Source organism: Mercurialis annua, linkage group LG7 (assembly GCF_937616625.2).
Source record: "Mercurialis annua linkage group LG7, ddMerAnnu1.2, whole genome shotgun sequence".
Lineage (NCBI taxonomy): Eukaryota > Viridiplantae > Streptophyta > Magnoliopsida > Malpighiales > Euphorbiaceae > Mercurialis > Mercurialis annua.
This window is the reverse complement of record NC_065576.1, coordinates 33,223,232-33,240,815: the sequence shown is the minus strand read 5'-3', so window position 1 is coordinate 33,240,815 and position 17,584 is coordinate 33,223,232. Positions and strand designations below refer to the sequence as shown.

At 34.4% G+C, this 17,584-nt stretch overlaps 3 protein-coding genes across 3 annotated transcripts; 2 read left to right on the top strand and 1 right to left on the bottom strand.

The window, feature by feature from the left end:
- Positions 1-319: 319 nt before the first annotated feature.
- LOC126656179 (protein VASCULATURE COMPLEXITY AND CONNECTIVITY) lies at positions 320-1,713 on the bottom strand. The gene is made up of 3 exons (XM_050350685.2): positions 1,536-1,713; positions 1,239-1,444; positions 320-609 (listed from the first exon to the last, which is right to left on the bottom strand). Exons 1-3 carry the CDS (start codon positions 1,632-1,634, stop codon positions 408-410), a joined length of 507 nt encoding a protein of 168 aa, XP_050206642.1. The 5' UTR covers positions 1,635-1,713; the 3' UTR covers positions 320-407.
- Positions 1,714-11,450: 9,737 nt separating this feature from the next.
- On the top strand, positions 11,451-12,599 carry LOC126657054 (uncharacterized). The gene has a single exon (XM_050351678.1). The coding sequence runs from the start codon at positions 11,451-11,453 to the stop codon at positions 12,597-12,599; it is 1,149 nt and encodes a 382-aa protein (XP_050207635.1).
- A 29-nt stretch (positions 12,600-12,628) lies between these two features.
- Positions 12,629-16,613, top strand: LOC126657053 (uncharacterized). The gene is made up of 7 exons (XM_050351677.1): positions 12,629-13,500; positions 13,572-13,732; positions 13,841-14,232; positions 14,343-15,007; positions 15,078-15,104; positions 16,313-16,366; positions 16,511-16,613. The coding sequence occupies exons 1-7, from the start codon at positions 12,629-12,631 to the stop codon at positions 16,611-16,613; spliced, it is 2,274 nt and encodes a 757-aa protein (XP_050207634.1).
- Positions 16,614-17,584: the final 971 nt, after the last annotated feature.

The following is a 17,584-nucleotide window of genomic DNA, read 5'->3' as shown; positions in this document are numbered from 1 at the left end:
TTCGATATCTTTTAAATTTGTGATTTTTTTTAATTTATTTTAATTTCACATCCTGTTTAATATTTTTAAAAATTAAATTACTTTAAGTTAAATTTAATACCATATATTCCAAATCATAATTTGATTCTAAATTATTTAAATAATTAAGTAAAGAACTATTTTTTTTATGATCAGTGGTATTATCTCTTTTTTTGTGGTTTTTAGTAGTTTACCTTTTACAAAAAGGAGGATAATTGTTGATGGCATGACTTTATTACAAACTTTCACTACTTGGGGTAGAGGTGGTGGTGATGATGCATCGAGAAAGAGACCAAAGGAGAAGTAAAAGTAGAAAAGTTAATTAAAGTAATTTAAGACTTCAAAAAAAAAATTAAAATTCACATATTTAAAGACAAATTTATGCTTAATTAAGCACCCCCATACTTGCTTTCCTCACTAGTAGCAGCAGTGGCAGAAACGTAATATGCAACACAAAAAAGGGCATGAACAAAGCACAAAATTCCTCCAATTGAAAGAAAATGATGGTGTGTGAAACCACAAGACGCCCTTGACTTGTTGTTTGATAAAGTGCCAATCACCAACATCGATAATCCAACGGCTAAAATCACCCTGTTCAATCAAATATTTAAATATCATCATTTATTAAAATAGTATAATCTATAATACTATAACCTATAAAATTTAAAACTAATCAAAGTTTTGAAAAGAAAAACTACTATAAGATATTAAATTTTATCTCACTTATTATAATAATTTACAATAACAGATTGAATATCATCATTTATTATAATAATACTATAGCCTATAAAATCATCATTTATTATAATAATTTACAAAGACGACGCCGATCCGTCGATTTTATGTGAAAGAACTAAAATATTTAATTCTTATTACATTTTATTATGCTTAGCGGAGAAGTCATGTTTATTAGTGAAGGATGTCTTCTAATTTTTCTTTAAACCGCCATATAGTAAATTCTGTATTTACGAATTTTGTTTTAAACTTTTTTTGAAATGAAGTGATGAATATCAAAGAATAATAATAAAAAAAAAACATTATGAAAACGAGTATATAATAGCATGAATGACTAATTTATTGCGAGTTCACACATACAAATGATTTATTTTTGTTTTTTTCCTTATCTTCATTTTTTTATTAATAATATAACAAACCAAGAAACAAATATATTTCTCTACTTTATTCAAGAATTAAGAATAAAAATGAATTCTGGAACATACCAAGAAAAGAAGAAGCATGCAACAGAGAGCTGCTTGTTAGGAGAAGCTGTTTGAAGCTCTTGCTGAGAACAAATACACATGCATCCACCAAGCAAGCTAGCAAGCACATGAGCCACACCCAGTAGTGCTGCTGCAGCTAACCCTAGCTTGAATGCATCTTCACTCGGCTCTCTACACTCAAATATCCACAGCCTTAAGTGCTTAACCTGCACTTTATAATTACCATTTTGCCCTTTTTAAATATCAACATTAATTAATGACTACTCTACTATAGCAAGAAATAAAAAGAAAAATGACCTTGTTTTGAGAAATTTCTGCTTGGATGGCAAGAACACCAGCAACTACATCAATAGCAACTACCAAGAGACAAACAAGAACACCCCCAAATTTAACCATTTTCAGTTGGTTGGTTTGTTTTGTTGAAGTGAGTTAAGATTTAAGAAGATGAGAGGGGATGAATGTGGAGAAAAGTAAAGAGAAATGTAAAGGGGGTAGTAAAGTTAGTATAGGGAGAATAAGAAAAAAAAAAGGAACAACGCGCCCCCTGAATTTTGACACGGGATCATCTAATCCAATTTATACTTTTTTAAACAACTAACTCTAAAACTCTTCGTTTTTGGGTCAAATAACTCCATAATTTATATTTTTATTTCAAAAAATAGATTTAAGATAATTATATCGCAACAATTAGGGAAGTACTTAATTACATTTTTACATTCCTCACTTCTGATTTGTATTTTACGCGTTTTAAAAATAAAGTTATGGGGTTATTTGACCCAAAAATGAAGAGTTTTGGGGTTAGTTGCTTAAAAAAAGTATAAATTGAATTATATGATCCTACGTCGTAAATTTAGAGGGCGCGTTCACCTTTTATTCGGAAGAAAAGAGTGCAAGTGTAAATGTGTTTTTTTCTTTTGCTTTTTGGTTCGGTCTTTTCTTTTCACTCGGTCTTTGGATTCCTTGGCTGGAGAACCAAGAAAAGAAGGGTATAAACCAGCTCATAGGCATCTATAGCAATAGCATTCTCAAGCAATGACCCATTTGGAATCGGTGCAAAATCCTTTGCATTTTAACTTTCTAAGTTAATTCAGATCTAAGTAAAACCGTCTCCGATCAAATTATCGACTTATCGTGGAGGTTTTAGGTTTAAGTCTCCACACCCATAATTAAAAAGACAAATTTTTCAGAACACACGCTTAAATCTCTGTTATTAATGTAATGGCACTAAACATTTAATTTCTAACACCCGAAACTCTAATAGTCGATTGCTATCTTCTTTAGTTAAAAAAAAGGTTGTTTAAGTATTTATTTAAAAAATAAAAATATTTGCAATTTTTATCTCTATATGGAAAAATTTAATAAATTATTCCACATTTTTTCCAGATTTATGTTTATTCTCGGTTTTAAAATAATTATAATTTTACTCCATAATCATGCAAGTATTACAATCTTTATGTAATGTTTTTTTTCCAGTTATCAAACTAACATTATCATGATGTATTTTATTATAAACTTATCATACTATTATTATTATTATTATTAAAGACTTTATCATACGATTAGCAATACATTATCTATCTATTATCATAAATGTATCATTTTATAATACTACATAACTTTATAATACTATTATCATAATCGTATAATATTATAATACGATATGATAATGTTATTGTCACGACCCAATTTATTGAGCCGAGACCGGCGTTAGGGAACGGGAGTGGTAGCTCTGGAACCCGTAGCAAGCCTAAAACCACTATAAATTTTCCGCAATAATCAAATAAAATATAATGTATAAACGAAAGCAACGTCATATATATATATATATACATATACCAATTAGTCGACTTAATACACAAGGGCATCTCACTTCCGTACCACGTACGTACTAGCCCACTAGTCAACTTGTACATAGGGGTCATAATCATAAACAGTGTATCCTAACTTAAGGCACATACCCTATGTGAAAAGACCTTCCTATACTAGATCATTATTAATCAACATATACTATTGCAGCACTAAAAGAGACTCGCACTTTGTGCAAGCCCAGAAGACTTCTGGCACAAAAGAGATGGTCTGTCTAATCCGACTCCAATTACCTGAAAGACATCAAAAGTGAGGGGTCAGTATTTGGAAAAATACTGAGTGAGCTTGCAAATTACTAATGGTATTATAAAAACATAACATCGCATTTCAAATAAAGCTTTAGTATAAAAAATACATATAATCAAGCATTTGATTCGTTCGAAACTAAAAGTCTGAAACCTAACACGACTTACGAATATTCAAGTCAAACTGTTCCAAATGGTCCGACCTAGGAGTAATTCTAACCCAACCACGTCAGCCACGACCAACCTCCTAATCATAAGTGGTGGGTCCAACCCACTAGATACGGGGCTCAGGCTACTCTACCCGAGTTCACTCTCGTATCACATTCATATTCCGACTTCCATAATCGTATCATGCGTATATATATCAAATCATCATTACTCGCTTAAACATACTATACTAACTCTGGTGATCACACAGCCTATTGACACCCAATAAGTAGCTAGTTTCTTCGGATAGCATACTAGAGTCTTAGCTCAAAAACAATCATTCAAGTCATCAAACCATATAAATGCGATGTATAAAATCATATTATTCATAATATATGAAAAGTAACTTTTATAAATAATACGCGAAAGTAATTGCAACTCACAGAAACCGCTATCCAAAAACTGCAATATCGTCAATCAATCACGTAGGTTCCATGCGTCATTCACTCTCGCAGCTATTCCCGCTTGTTGGCCTGTAAGCTCGTGAGTACGTCAGTTACCTATTCAAGTTACTTGTACGTTTAATTCATAAACGTAAACTTAATGCTAAATCCTAAGTTATAAACTTAGGTTAACACGATCTTATTCTAAATACGTCCTTATTTTAAATATGATCTTTAACCTCGATAAACTCTTAATAAACCCTCTGTACTTAGCCGAGGTAGTTATCGAGTTCATCTTATCGATTTCTAAGTATAGGACATACGTGTTTCAGAATCTAAACACGTTTAATTTGTTTATCGGGAAGTCCATTATTTATTCTTAATGTCCGACATACTTGAGATCGGAAAACTAGGTCCAAACGGGGCGAAAATGCTCAAATTGATTTGTTCGTTGGCTGACCCTATGCGCCCGCACACTTTTGTGTGTGGTCTTTCGCACAACCCGAAATCCATTTCCAGGCCACACTGACGTACTCCAAATCAATCCCGTCATGCTCCTATTTCAATTCAACACAAAATCCAACTCTAAACTCTTCAAAAACGACTTTAGAAACGTGATTTAAGAACATTCGATTCAATCGCAACGTTATAACTTCAAAACAGCCTTTAATCACCAATTCTCGTAACAGAAATGTCAAGCTTACCTTTTTTTGAAGCTCAATGATAGTAGAGGATTGAATTACGAGCGAATCGATATAAAGAACGTGCGATTTGGACGAAAAACGGTGAAACGGCATTAAACCGAAGATGATCGCCATCTTTCTCCCTTCTGTATCATTCTTCTCTTTTCTAGAATCTCTGATTCATATGATTTTATACATATATCATGGCTAAATAGCCACTTTAATCCTTCATTTCCTTAACTTAAACCATTTCTCTTTTAAAATTTCTATTTTAACCAAATGGTTAATTATTCACTTTAACTCAGTTACTTACATATTATTTATATCCAAATAAATAATACTAACCCAAAATTATTATTTCCCGTCAATAATCTTCTAAGCTTAATTGGCTAATTTACACTTTGATCCTTAAAATTTTCAAAAATTGCAATTTAGTCCAAAACGCTTCCCCGTCCAAATTTAAACAGTCTCCGATTTACTTGAAAATTTTACCACTATTATTGTAAAATATTTCGCGGACCTTGGAGAAATAATTTTCATCGCGGGATTTATATTTTATTTTATATTAATTTTCTAACCTTTTCCTCAAATTCCGCTAATACGCTTAATGAAAATTAGCATATTCCCAATAATATTAAATTAAATCCATATTAATTTAATTTATCGGAATTTACGACACGTGTCACGATATAATTTATCTTAATATTCGGGGTATTACAGTTATGATACTAATTAATATGATAATATAATGATGCCGATAAGATAATTGATGAAATAGCATAAAAACCAAGTAGTGGACATCGAGAGAGAAATCCCACATCACATAGGAAAAGGCAGACACGCTGGAACGCCAATAAATAGAGCACGAACTCATGCGTCTAGAGGGACGACCATCCTAGCCTAACACATACAACTTCTTCTTAAAACTATCACTAACTTTAACATTTGAGTGGATACGGGACCCAAAGCCCCTCCTTAATTGTTGCTCTTCGTGTTGTCCTCTCTTAACAGAATTTGGAGCTTCACTTCCGGCATCCCAGATTCATCAATAATCATGCATTGCTTTCTATAAAAAAAAATTTCTCTGTGGTGTTATGATACCGATATGATAGTGCAGTGATACTCATATGGTAATTAGACGCTGTTTTCTGCAGAAAATTGTTTTTTATGCAGATTTTTAGATCTGAAACTGAAATCATTCAAGAGTAAGATGTGAAAGTTAAAATAAATCATAATAATCACCACGAGTAAAGAAAATTTCTAAAATTAAATATGAAAGAACAGTGGAGCGACGACAAAATGATGGCAAAGTGACGACAAAATTATGAAGGAATGACGAAAAAGAAGATAACACAAATAAAAAAGATAAAAAGAAATCTAGAAAAAAGATAAAAATGGAGGAGGAGGAGGAGGAGGAGGAGGAGGAGGAGGAGAAGAATAAGAAGAAGAAGAAGAAGAAGAAGAAGAAGAAGAAGAAGAAGAAGAAGAAGAAGAAGAAGAAGAAGAAGAAGAAGAGAGAGAGAGATGGTTTCAAGTGGAGATGGAAAATATAACTCATACCGTTTACCCATCCCATAATATACAGTGTATAGGTCTTAAATGGATAACTAACAAAAACAAAAGAGTAAATATGGGTAAATATAAAATAATATTTTTAAATGGGCCGTGTAATATTTAGTGAAAATGTTTGTTATTTTTTGTAGTTTGAAAAGTTATGTTAAAGTGGTTTTTTTTTTTGGTACAGGGTCCATGAGGTTTCCTGAACGGGTCTCAACTATGAGACGGCACCTTTAAACCTTCCACATTCAGACTAATCCCCACTCGAGCCGTGTAGGTCCCTTTCGGAAGACAAACTCTGGCCCCAAGTTTTAAACGGCTGCATACATGAGTACGGTTCGAACCCGCGACCTCACTTAAGCTAGAAGAGCGCCTTACCAACTCATCTACGCCTTGGGGTTAAAGTGGTTTTTAGTATTCCAAGAAAAATGACAAGTCACATTAATTAAGGCATGAAACATGGAAACTATGTGTAGAAACCAAGACAAGAGGAAATGAAAAATAGGTTTTAGCTGCATATTTTTTTCCTAGGAACCAAACAAAAGTTAGGCAAAGGGTACCTGAAGGTGGTAGAGAAGGGAAAGAGTTGAAGTGAGAATGAGCAAGTGAAAAGGAAAATAAGAATGTACAAGTATAAAATAGAAGCAGAGACAATGGGAGTAATTAGACACTGTTTTCTGCAGAAAATTGTTTTTTTATGCAGATATTTAGATCTGAAACTGAAAACATTCAAGAGTAATATGTGAAAGTTAAAATAAATCATAATGATCACCACGAGTTAATAAGAAAAATTTCTAAAATTAAATATGAAAGAACAGTGGGGCGACGACAGAATGATGGCGAAGTGACGACAAAATTATGAAGGAATGACGAAAAAGAAGAGAATACATATAAAAAAGAAAAAAAACGTAGAAAAAGGAAAAAAATGGAGAAACAGAGAAGAAGAAGGAGAGAGAGAGAGAGAGAGAGAGAGAGAGAGAGAGAGAGAGAGAGAGAGAGAGAGAGAGAGAGAGAGAGAGAGAGAGAGAGAGAGAGAGAGAGAGAGAGAGAGAGAGTGGATATGGCAAATATAACTCATACCCGTTTACCCACCCCTTAATATATAGGGTATAGGGCTTAAATGGATAGTTAATAAAAATAAAAGAGTAAAAATGGGTAAATATAATTTTTTTTTTAAATGGGCTGTGTAATATTGGATATGGGGGTACCAACAAATAGCTTCTATTTTCTTTGATGTCTTTGCCTCCTTAAATTAGGGTTTGTTGTTAGATTGCATCTATTGAATTGAAAAATTCAACGGAAAAACTTTTTGAGGTTAAAAAAATTAACAAGTTTTTTAGAGATAATTTGAGTAGCAGATATAATGTGGACTAATTTCTCGATCTAGGTGGCTTCTCCAAATGTTTAAAATGCAAATGGTATTCACAACTATATCTGATTAATCTGGTTATGGAATAAAAAAAATTTATTGCATCATATAAATCTTTGTTACAAGAAGGAACTTTAGGCGGATGAGTTTTTGAATCCTACTTTAGACCAAAAAATTTATAGAGAAAAGGTTACATTTTCTATAATTAAGCATAATTATTCTTTTTCATATGTGGAGCATGAAGGAGTAAGAGATGTGCACAATTAGTTGAATCCAAATGTATAAACAATTTATAAAAATACAGCTAAGGTTGATGTTCTAAAGTTTTTTTTAAAAAAAAATCTTTTAAAGCTATTAGCTTCTACTTCTAGTAAGATTTGTTTGACATCTAATTTATGGTCATCAATCACTACCGATCGTTACATGAATGTCACTGCTCATTTTATTGATGATAATTGGGAGTTGGAAAAGAGAATTTTATCTTTTACTTATGTTCCACCTCCATATAGTGGTGTTATTTTGGCTGAAAAAATGTTCAGTTTGTTGAAAGAATGAGGAATTCAAAGAAGAATATTCACAATCACCCTAGATGATATCTGATATAAAGACACAATGGCTGATATTTTAAAGAAACATGACTTTTTTTATGAAAAGTTATGCCATGGGGTGGTAGTTTTTTATATGTGCGTTGTGTAGCGCATATACTTAATTTGATAGTGCAAAAAGGTGTGAAAGTAGCTCAAACTTCTATGGATAAAATTAGGGAGAGTGTTAAATATGTTAGAGCTATTAATGAAAGAAAGGTGAAGTTTGCGGAGTGTATTCTGCAAAGTTCCTTAGGTTGTAGGCAAGTACGACAAGACATACCAACTAGGTGGAATTCAACTTATATGATGCTTGAGAGTGCTTTATTGTTTAGATATGCATTTCAACATTTATCATTTACTGATACAAATTTAACACTCGTCCTACATGTGAAGAATGTATTGAAGCTAATCGCATAATGAAACTTCTAAAACTGTAATATCTACATTTTTTTCTAGAACTAAGTACCTCACATCAAATTTGTATTTTCGTGAAGCTTAGAAAATTGAGTTGCGTTTGATGGAGAAACAAGAATGTGATCAAGATGTGATTTCCAAAATGGCTAAATGAATAAAGAAAAATATTTGATAAGTATTGGCATTCTTACAGCGAAATTTTATCTATAACAATTCTTTTAGATCCTCGCTATAAATTGGATTTTTTGAATTTTATTTGTTTAAAATAGATGGTACCAAATCAAATGAACGTGGGATATCCGTAATAATTATATTCTTTGTTTGAAGAGTATACGACTTCATGTGCTAAAAATGTAAGTTGCGGTACATTAAAAAAAATTATCACTTGTTTTAATGGCGATGATGCTGATGAGTTTGACAATTTTAGTGAAATTTTCGATTCAGTGAATGCAAAATCGCAATTGAATTTTTATTTTGAAGAACCTAAAATTGATAGAAGGCAGTTTGTGGACTTAGAAATTCTCAACTATTGGAAAGAGAATTCTTATCGATATCCAAAATTTTCATTATTGGTATTCTTAGTATTTCTATAACAATCGTTGCTTTAGAATCTGCTTTTAGTATCAGAGGACAAATTCTTATCAAATATGAGTTCTCTTCTACCTCAAAATGTCAAGGCATTATATATGCTCGGGACTGGTTGTATGGTGTTCCTCTTGTAGAAGAAGATCATGAGGTAAAATATTTAGTTGAAGATTTTAAAGAATTCTATAATTAATTAAGAGATAGACAGGTATGTATTTCAATCTTTTATTATATCTTCTACTCTTCTTTTTCAGTTTTTATTATTACATATTTTATTTTTTTATTCTTTATCTTATTATGATATTTTATTTATAGATGGCGGTAGATAGCAAATGGAGCTGGAGGAATTTGTTTCTTTATAAATTTTTGATTTTCATTATAAATTGTGGATATAAAGAAAAATAGTTTTAAGGATTTCAAGTTTAATGTTTTGTGGAAAGTGCATGAGTTGGTTTCGGACAATAGTTTATGAAGTTGATTAAATGCATTTACTAGATCTGGTGCAATGTCAATTTTAGTATGTTAATATTTTTGTCTTTTAAAATTTTAATGACATAATTAAAACCATATTTGAATTTATATGAATGGGTTGTTTATTGGGATAATTCTAAAAAAAAAATCACAACCTTTACACGAAGTCTCATTTCAATCACAACCTTTAAAAGTTGACATTTAAAGGCACGACTTTTTTTTTCATATCTATCACCAAAATCAAATTCGGTGTATTTTTCCTGACAAAAAATTACTAATCTAACATACTCTAGCCGAAATATAATAATATTTGGTGTCGATTTATAATTTGGGTCTTTGATTAATGGTTTAATGAAGAACTTAGTAAAACAAATACACTAAAATGAAATATTTGAAAAAAAAAAATAAAAGGTCATGATTTTATATGACAACTTTTGAAACTCGTGAAATAACAAATATAAATAAAACGGTTATTTTCTCTCTCCTAGTTTCTCTCAGCGCTCTCGCTGATTGCTCGATGGCGAGGAAGAGGTCGGTGAAGGCAACCGTTTCTAAAGCTCCGGTGACTATGATACCTAATACTGAATCAAATCAGCTAGGTAATAAACCAGATCTGTTGAAGGTTATTGAAATTCCAAAGGAACCAGATTCAAAAACCCTATCTCCTGGGACGGGGTTGAAACAGAGTGATGAGACAGCTGAATCCATTAATGGTAGTGACATTGAGATGGAGGTGAAGGATGGTGAAGAAGTTAGTTTGAAGGAACAAGTTCCGGCCAGAAAGTGGAATGAACTATTCACTGATAATAGATCTAAAAGTGCAGATAGTGAGCTGAAGTATGATCCTCCATCTGTCAAAGATGGGAAACAATTCGGGAGTTTTAACTCAAAAGAAACAGCGAAAGAAGAGGATAGATGGAAGAACGCTATGGTGGATTGTGTATTTGGATTGTATCCAAAAATAGAGAGGATCGAAGCATTTGTTAATAATCGTTGGAACAAGTATGGGCTAAAAAAAGTGTCTCGTATAAATGGATCTATGTTCTTATTTGAGTTTAACAATGAGGAGGATTGTAACAAGGTATTGGGGGCAGGGCCATATACATTTGATCAGAGATCGCTGATGTTGAAGAAGTGGGAACCTCGTATGTCTATGGATCCGAATGATATCAGATCTATCCTAATATGGATCCAACTTCCAGGTCTCCCTTGGGAATTATGGACTCCCTCCATTTTGAGTAAGATTGGTAGTTTATGTGTGAAACCTTTATACTGTGATCAGTGCACATCTCATCGTACCAAGCTTGGCTTTGCTAGGATTCTGGTGGAGATGGATGCTATTGGATCTTATCCTGAAGAGGAGCTGCAGGATGAACATGGTGTAGTATTCAAACATATAATTTATCATGAATGGAAACCCCTCATATGTGATAAATGTTGCAGAATGGGCCACTCTAAAGCTAATTGCAGAGTCACTCAGGATTACAGGAAAATTGCAACTCAAAAAGGCAATGAAGGAAGTAATGAAATGAAGGGAGTGAATAAGGAGAATGAGGTGATAATTGATAAGCCTGATAACAGAATTTCTAATGTTCCTGCTGCTTTAGATGAAGTGGTAAACAAAATTGTGGTTAATGACAGTCAGAGTATGGGTATTAAAAACAAAATTGATAAGGGAAAGGAGCCAGGTTCTAGCAACTCTTTTAAGACTTTGGTGAATCTTATAGGAGATGGCAATGAGATTTTACAGTCTCATTTGGGTAACAGTGGGAGCAGCAGTAAATATGGTTCAATAGGTGAAGGGAGGAAAGTTAGGCTTAACTCCAGGATGATCGATATTGATAGATGATTCTTATATGGGACATTAGAGGGATTAATAGCCCTCTCAAACAATCTGAGATGATTGCTCTGATTAGTAAGTTTAATTTGAAATTAGTAGGTATTGTGGAATCCAGGGTTAATGATAGTCAGTTTAATAAAGTGTGGGATAATATTAGTAAGAAGTTAATGAATTGGGGTATCATTAATAATTACTCTTGTTCCAGTATGGGCAGGATTTTTATTCTCTATGATAAAGAGAATATTAGGATGAATGAGATTATAATACATAAACAAGTTATTCATGTTAAGATGATGGTGGATAATAAGGAGATGATGTGTTCTGTTATATATGGTTCTTATATTGTTTCAGATAGAACTGAGTTGTGGGAGAATCTGAAGTTGTTAGGGGAGAATATGGATAGAAGTTGGATTGTAGCTGGTGATTTCAATGCTGTAATGTATGACCATAATAGGTTGGGCGGTAATGAGATTGACTATCAAGCTGCTGAGGAGTTTAAGGAGGGAATTAGGAATGCTAATCTTTTAGAGTTGAAAAGAATTGGTAATGAGTTTACTTGGTGCAATAACCAGACAGGTGAAGAAAGGATTTGGAGGAAGTTAGATTGGGACTTTGTTAATGATAGATGGATGGATGAATGGCCAGATTCTTATCTTAATGTTCTTAGTCCAGGGGTGTCTGATCACAGTCCCTTATTGATAAAAATGAAGGCTAATACCCATATAAGGAAGACCCCTTTCAGATTTTTTAACATCTGGAGTGATGATCCTGCTTTTATCAGCTTAGTTGATGTCGGTTGGAGTAGGAGGAGCAATGGTAGTAATATGTTTCAAATTGCTCAGAAGCTGAAATGGCTTAAGGCTGACCTTAGAGCCCTGAACAAAAAGAAGTATAGTGATATATCCAAGAGATTTATTTCTGTAAAAGAGATTATTAGTAAGTTACAAGTTGATATGCTCTTGGATCCTTTTAACTCCATTCTGCATGATGAGGAAAAAGCTTGTTCTAAAGTTTTACTGAAGTTTATGGCCTGGGAGGAAAGCATTATGAGACAGAAGTCTAGAATGAACTGGATTAGATTGGGGGATCAAACAACAAGTTCTTTCATAGGAGTGTTAAACAGAGACAATCCAAGCTTAAGATTATCAATCTGAATTTTAGCAATGGATCTAATAGTAGTGACATGGAGAGTATAAAGAATGACATTTTATGCCATTTCAGAAGGTTCTTGGGCTCTGCTTCCTTGGCTAGAAGTAATGTTAACTATGATATCCTCAGAGAAGGGCCTACTCTGAATGAGGATGACTTTAGGAGTTTTGATTGTAATACCTCTTCTGAGGAGATTAAAGCTGTTATGTTTTCTATTAAAGATGAAAAAGCTCCAGGGCCAGATGGGTATACCAGCTGTTTTTTTAAAAAGAGTTGGAGGATTGTAGGGGAAAATATTTGTTCTGCTGTTAAAGAGTTCTTTCAAAATGGGAAGATGCTGAGACAGATTAATGCTACCAATATTGTGCTTATCCCTAAAAAGGATATCCATATTGATGTGGGAGATTTCAGACCTATTGCTTGCTGCAATGTCCTGTATAAGGTAATCTCTAAAATTCTGTCTAATAGATTGGCTAATGTGATTAGTAGAATTATTAGTCAGAATCAGTCTGCCTTAATCCCTGGTAGGAATATTGCTGATAATATCCTCCATGCCCATGAAATTGTTAGAAATTATCATAGGAAAAACTGTAACTCAGTTGCTATTAAGGTTGATGTCCAGAAAGCATATGACTCAGTTAGTTGGGATTTTATTGAGGAGGTCTTGATTGGGTTTAACTTTCCTAATAAGTTTGTGATGCTTGTTATGACTTGTATTAGAACCCCTATGTATTCTATTATGATAAATGGTGAATCTGTTGGGTACTTCCCTGGGGGTAGAGGGTTAAGACAAGGTGATCCAATATCTCCCCTTTTATTTGTCCTGTGTATGGAATATTTCACCAGGATTTTGAAAAGGAATACCAAGCCTGTGTCCAACTTTGTCTTTCATAAGGGTTGCAAGGAGTTAGAGCTAAATCACCTTTTTTTTGCTGATGACTTATTAATCTTTTGTGGAGATGTGATAACTCTATTAGTATTATTAAGGAGTCTATTTGCTTGTTCTCTAATTCTTCTGGTCTTAAGCCCAATCTTTCTAAAAGCTCTGTTTTCTTTAATGGGGCTAGTGAGGAGAAGAAGAGGAGAGTGCTGAACATTTTGGGCTTTCAAGAGGGGGAATTCCCTGTGAGATACTTGGGTTTGCCTCTCATTTTCACTAAGTTGTCTAAAGACCATTGTTTATCTTTGATTAACAAAATATCTTCTAGGATTGTCAGCTGATCCTCTAAGTCTCTGTCTTATGCAGGCAGATTGCAATTAGTGAATTCTGTTTTATGGAGTATGAATGTTTTTTGGTGTTCTATTTTTGTTTTGCCCAAAGCTGCGATAGCTGCTGTGGAAAATATTTGTAGAAACTATCTGTGGCATGGTGCTAACACTGTTAAAAGAAGAGGGCTTGTGAAATGGGATTATGTTTGCAGAAGGAAGGACCAAGGAGGGTTAGGGATAAAGTCCATCCATTACTGGAATGTGACTGCTATTTCTAAGCATGTATGGGGCATTGTTTCTCATAAACCTTCTATTTGGGCAAATTGGGTTAATGTGAACAGACTGAAAAGGCTCAGCTTCTGGGTGGTAACCAAACTCAATGACTGTTCATGGAATTGGAAACAGTTACTTAATAACAGAAAGAATGTTGTAGATCTATTTGATTATAAGCTTGGGAATGGGAAAATTTTCTGTTCTGGTTTGACCCCTGGCCGGATGGAAAATCTATTGTTGATAGATTCCCTGATGTATCCATTCAGAATGCTGAAGTCCCAAAAAATGCTAAAGTGTTGAAGTTATGGAGGAATAATAATTGGGTGCTGCCTGATCCTATAGATGAAGATACTTCTAATGCCTGGGATTATATTAAAGCAAACTTCAAGATTGATAACAACAGAGAAGATGTGATTGAGTGGAAGGCCGGTGCTAATGGTAAATTCTCCATCAAAAGTGCTTTTAAACATCTTTGCCCTGATAAAGCTAAAGTGGAATGGAGCTCTCTGATTTGGTCAGGTGGTCATATTCCTAGATTTTCCTTTGTTTCCTGGGTAGCTATCAGAAGGAGACTGCTAACCAAAGACAAATTAAAGATGTGGAATGTAATCCAGGATGATAATTGCAGCTTATGTAGGTCTAATCCTGAAACTGCCCAGCACCTATTCTTTGATTGTGTGATTTCAGCCGATATATGGAAAAGAGTGCTTGACTGGCTTGAGATTAGAAGACAGCCTTATTGCTTGAGGAGGGAAGTGAGGTGGTTTGTTAGAAGAGCAAAGGGGAGATCAATAAAAGCTAATAAAAGAAGACTTAGTTTTTCAGCTGCTGTGTATGCTATTTGGAGATCCAGGAATGAAACTACGTTCAACCAAAGAGTTATCAAGCCTGAGCAGTCTTTTAGAGATATTAAAAATGCTGTGGAAGCTAAGTAAATTTGTATTGCTGAGTTTCTGCTATTTTTTGGTCTTTGGGTTTGTTTTGTTAGCCTTGTCTTGCAGGCTGTTGTCTAGCGGTTGCTTTAGGCTGTAAATCTAAATTCTTGTGTTCGGTTGGCTGTTTATAGCCCTAGCAATATAGTTGCTGCTTTGGTTTCTGACAAAAAAAAAACTTTTGAAACTCGTGATTAAAATGAAATTTCATGTAAAAGTCGTGATTTCTTATGGAATTAATCCTGATTTATTCATAATTTTTATTAATTTTTGGTTTCATTTTAATTATTTTTTTGTAAAATTGAAATATATTAGCCTATTAGGTTTGCTATTATACACAAAAGAGCCAACATTTTCATATCTGTAATGTAATTTTAGTTATAAATGGGTAGATGGGTGGGTTAGAGTTAAATTGTGGTAGGCATGGGTACCCTTATATAATTTGTGGGTTATATATGAATGAGTTATCCATTTATGACCCTGTCCATCTAAACCCCATAAATACCCACCCATTTGCCACCTCTAGTTGAGAGTAATAAAAATATGCTTTGAATAAAAAAAAAATAACACGTAGTGATAGATGTGGGGAATTCTGCGAGGGTCTAGGGATCGGATAGTTGGTCAATAGCTCCGGAGATGAGGAAAAGAGTCGGATCAAGGGTGTGGGCCCCGTGTCCACTCTGATGCTAAATTCAGTAATGGGTTATAATTAAGAGCTAGAATAAGGATATTTAATGAAAGATGTGTGTATCATTTAACAAGGCTTTGTGCTGCCTTATTTATTGGGGATTGTCGCGAGTTATTCCTTCTAGGCGATGTGGGATTGAAAATCACATTCTATCATTAATCCTCCCCCCCCCCACACTTACATTTCCGTTTCGCGTAGGTATTTATGTTTATTTTGTGAAACATGCATGGTTTAGTGGACGGGTCGTCGGTTAGCTTTCTCCTCTCTCTTTTTTTGTGACTGTTTGACAGTTTGTCATGTTGCAATTAATGCGTCTTGCACCTTTTCGTGCCTTGCCGCCATTTCGTTTTCCTTTTTGATCCCAAATTTTCCAAATTGCTCCCTTATTTCTTTTTATTCTCATTACCTCTCCTTTTTCTCACTTTTTGCTTTCGTACTCTCCTTCTCTCTTTTTAATTTTTTTTGAATTTTTCTTATTCTTTCTTCTTTGACCATGGCTAAAGTTCGTTATCTTTTTGAAGAAGTGACCTTGTTCCCTGACTCATAAATCATTAGTTTTTCTACGGGAGACATATAGCATTCCTCCCGATTTTCTTTTGTTTTTGTTGGGGGATAGACGATTTGCAAATGCTCGTCCTATTCCTGGTCAGTCGTTTATCTTTGAGGAGCGGTTATTGACCGGTCTTTGTTTCCCATAGGACTCTCTATTAATCCGCTTCCTTGAATATTGGGGAATCGCTTTGTCTCAACTTCATCCCAACTCCATCTATCACTTTATATGTCTTAAGTCGCTTTATTATCTTCATGGTGAAAGGCTAACTATCGCTTGTCTTCACTACTGGATGAATTCGCCCTTTCGCCGTAAGGATTGGCCGTTCATTATCCTAGGCTTTTGTTCGGGGTTGAAGATGTTTTAACAATATTCTGGACTCTTTGAAAAAATGGAAAGGTAAGTATTGTCTTATCTTTCATCCCTCCCTGTCCTTCGGAACCGCTCTCTAGTCTTCACATATCAATCCAAGGGAACATCCGGTAATTCCGAAAGAGGAACAATATTTGATGAAGCATATCGGCGTTGTCTATGCCGAGCGATCCACGTCATATGATGGCTATGTTAGTGACTATCTATGGAGACGTGCCGCTCTTGCGGCGGTTGTCCCGGCAACCGTTGTTTCTTCTGCTGGTATATTTTTTTGCCTATTCTGGGCTTTTTGTATTCACTTTCCCGATTGTGTATGTTTTTACTAATGCATTGGTTTGTGTAGGTCAATCCTTTAGAGTTTCCGCTCCTCCTTCTGCTGAATCTCGGCCGTTTTACAAAAATGGTCTGGGAGGACTGTTCAAATTTCCTCCTAAAAATAAGCGTTCATCTGGGTCGCCTTCTTTTCTCATTTTGGTGTCTTCATCTACCCTTTTGGGGGTGAGCGATAACATTTCTCCTGCTTCTTTTAGGGAGTCCCCTGTTGTTATAGCTTCATCGACCACCCTAATAGTTATGGTTTCTTCTGCTTCGGTGCTCGTTTCTCGTCCTCCTCGCTCGACCAACATTTTTAGAGCTTTCAAGGGACCTTCAATTGCTTATTCTTCTTCTCCTAAGGCTAATGAAGACGATGTGGTCGTTGTTCCTAGTGTATCCGTTCATCATGGCTCTCACTTGATCCTACGTTATGGCTGGGTCGCAACGACTTAGGTGTTCTCTGCCAGATCCGTGATTTTATTGGGATGATGAATCCTCCCTCTTCCTATCATCGTTTGGAGGATAACGATCTTTATGACTCCATTTGTCAGGGTTTCCTCAATATTGTTGACGGGGTTCGTGTCGCTTAGCAGAGTTATATTGCAAAAGAGTGTGAGTTGGTGGCTGAGCAAGCGGATCTTAAGTTTGCTT

Bases quoted from the DNA above. Each gene is read 5' to 3' on its own strand.
- LOC126656179 (XM_050350685.2), bottom strand. From the start codon at position 1,634: ATGGTTAAATTTGGGGGTGTTCTTGTTTGTCTCTTGGTAGTTGCTATT. The intron at 1,445-1,535 runs GTCATTTTTCTT...TATAAAGTGCAG, and splicing joins CAGAAATTTCTCAAAACAAG to GTTAAGCACTTAAGGCTGTG. The intron at 610-1,238 runs GTATGTTCCAGA...TTGATTGAACAG, and splicing joins GCATGCTTCTTCTTTTCTTG to GGTGATTTTAGCCGTTGGAT.
- LOC126657054 (XM_050351678.1), top strand. From the start codon at position 11,451: ATGATTCTTATATGGGACATTAGAGGGATTAATAGCCCTCTCAAACAA.
- LOC126657053 (XM_050351677.1), top strand. From the start codon at position 12,629: ATGGAGAGTATAAAGAATGACATTTTATGCCATTTCAGAAGGTTCTTG. The intron at 13,501-13,571 runs GTTAGAGCTAAA...TAACTCTATTAG, and splicing joins TTTCATAAGGGTTGCAAGGA to TATTATTAAGGAGTCTATTT. The intron at 16,367-16,510 runs GTTATTGACCGG...TCATGGTGAAAG, and splicing joins TCGTTTATCTTTGAGGAGCG to GCTAACTATCGCTTGTCTTC.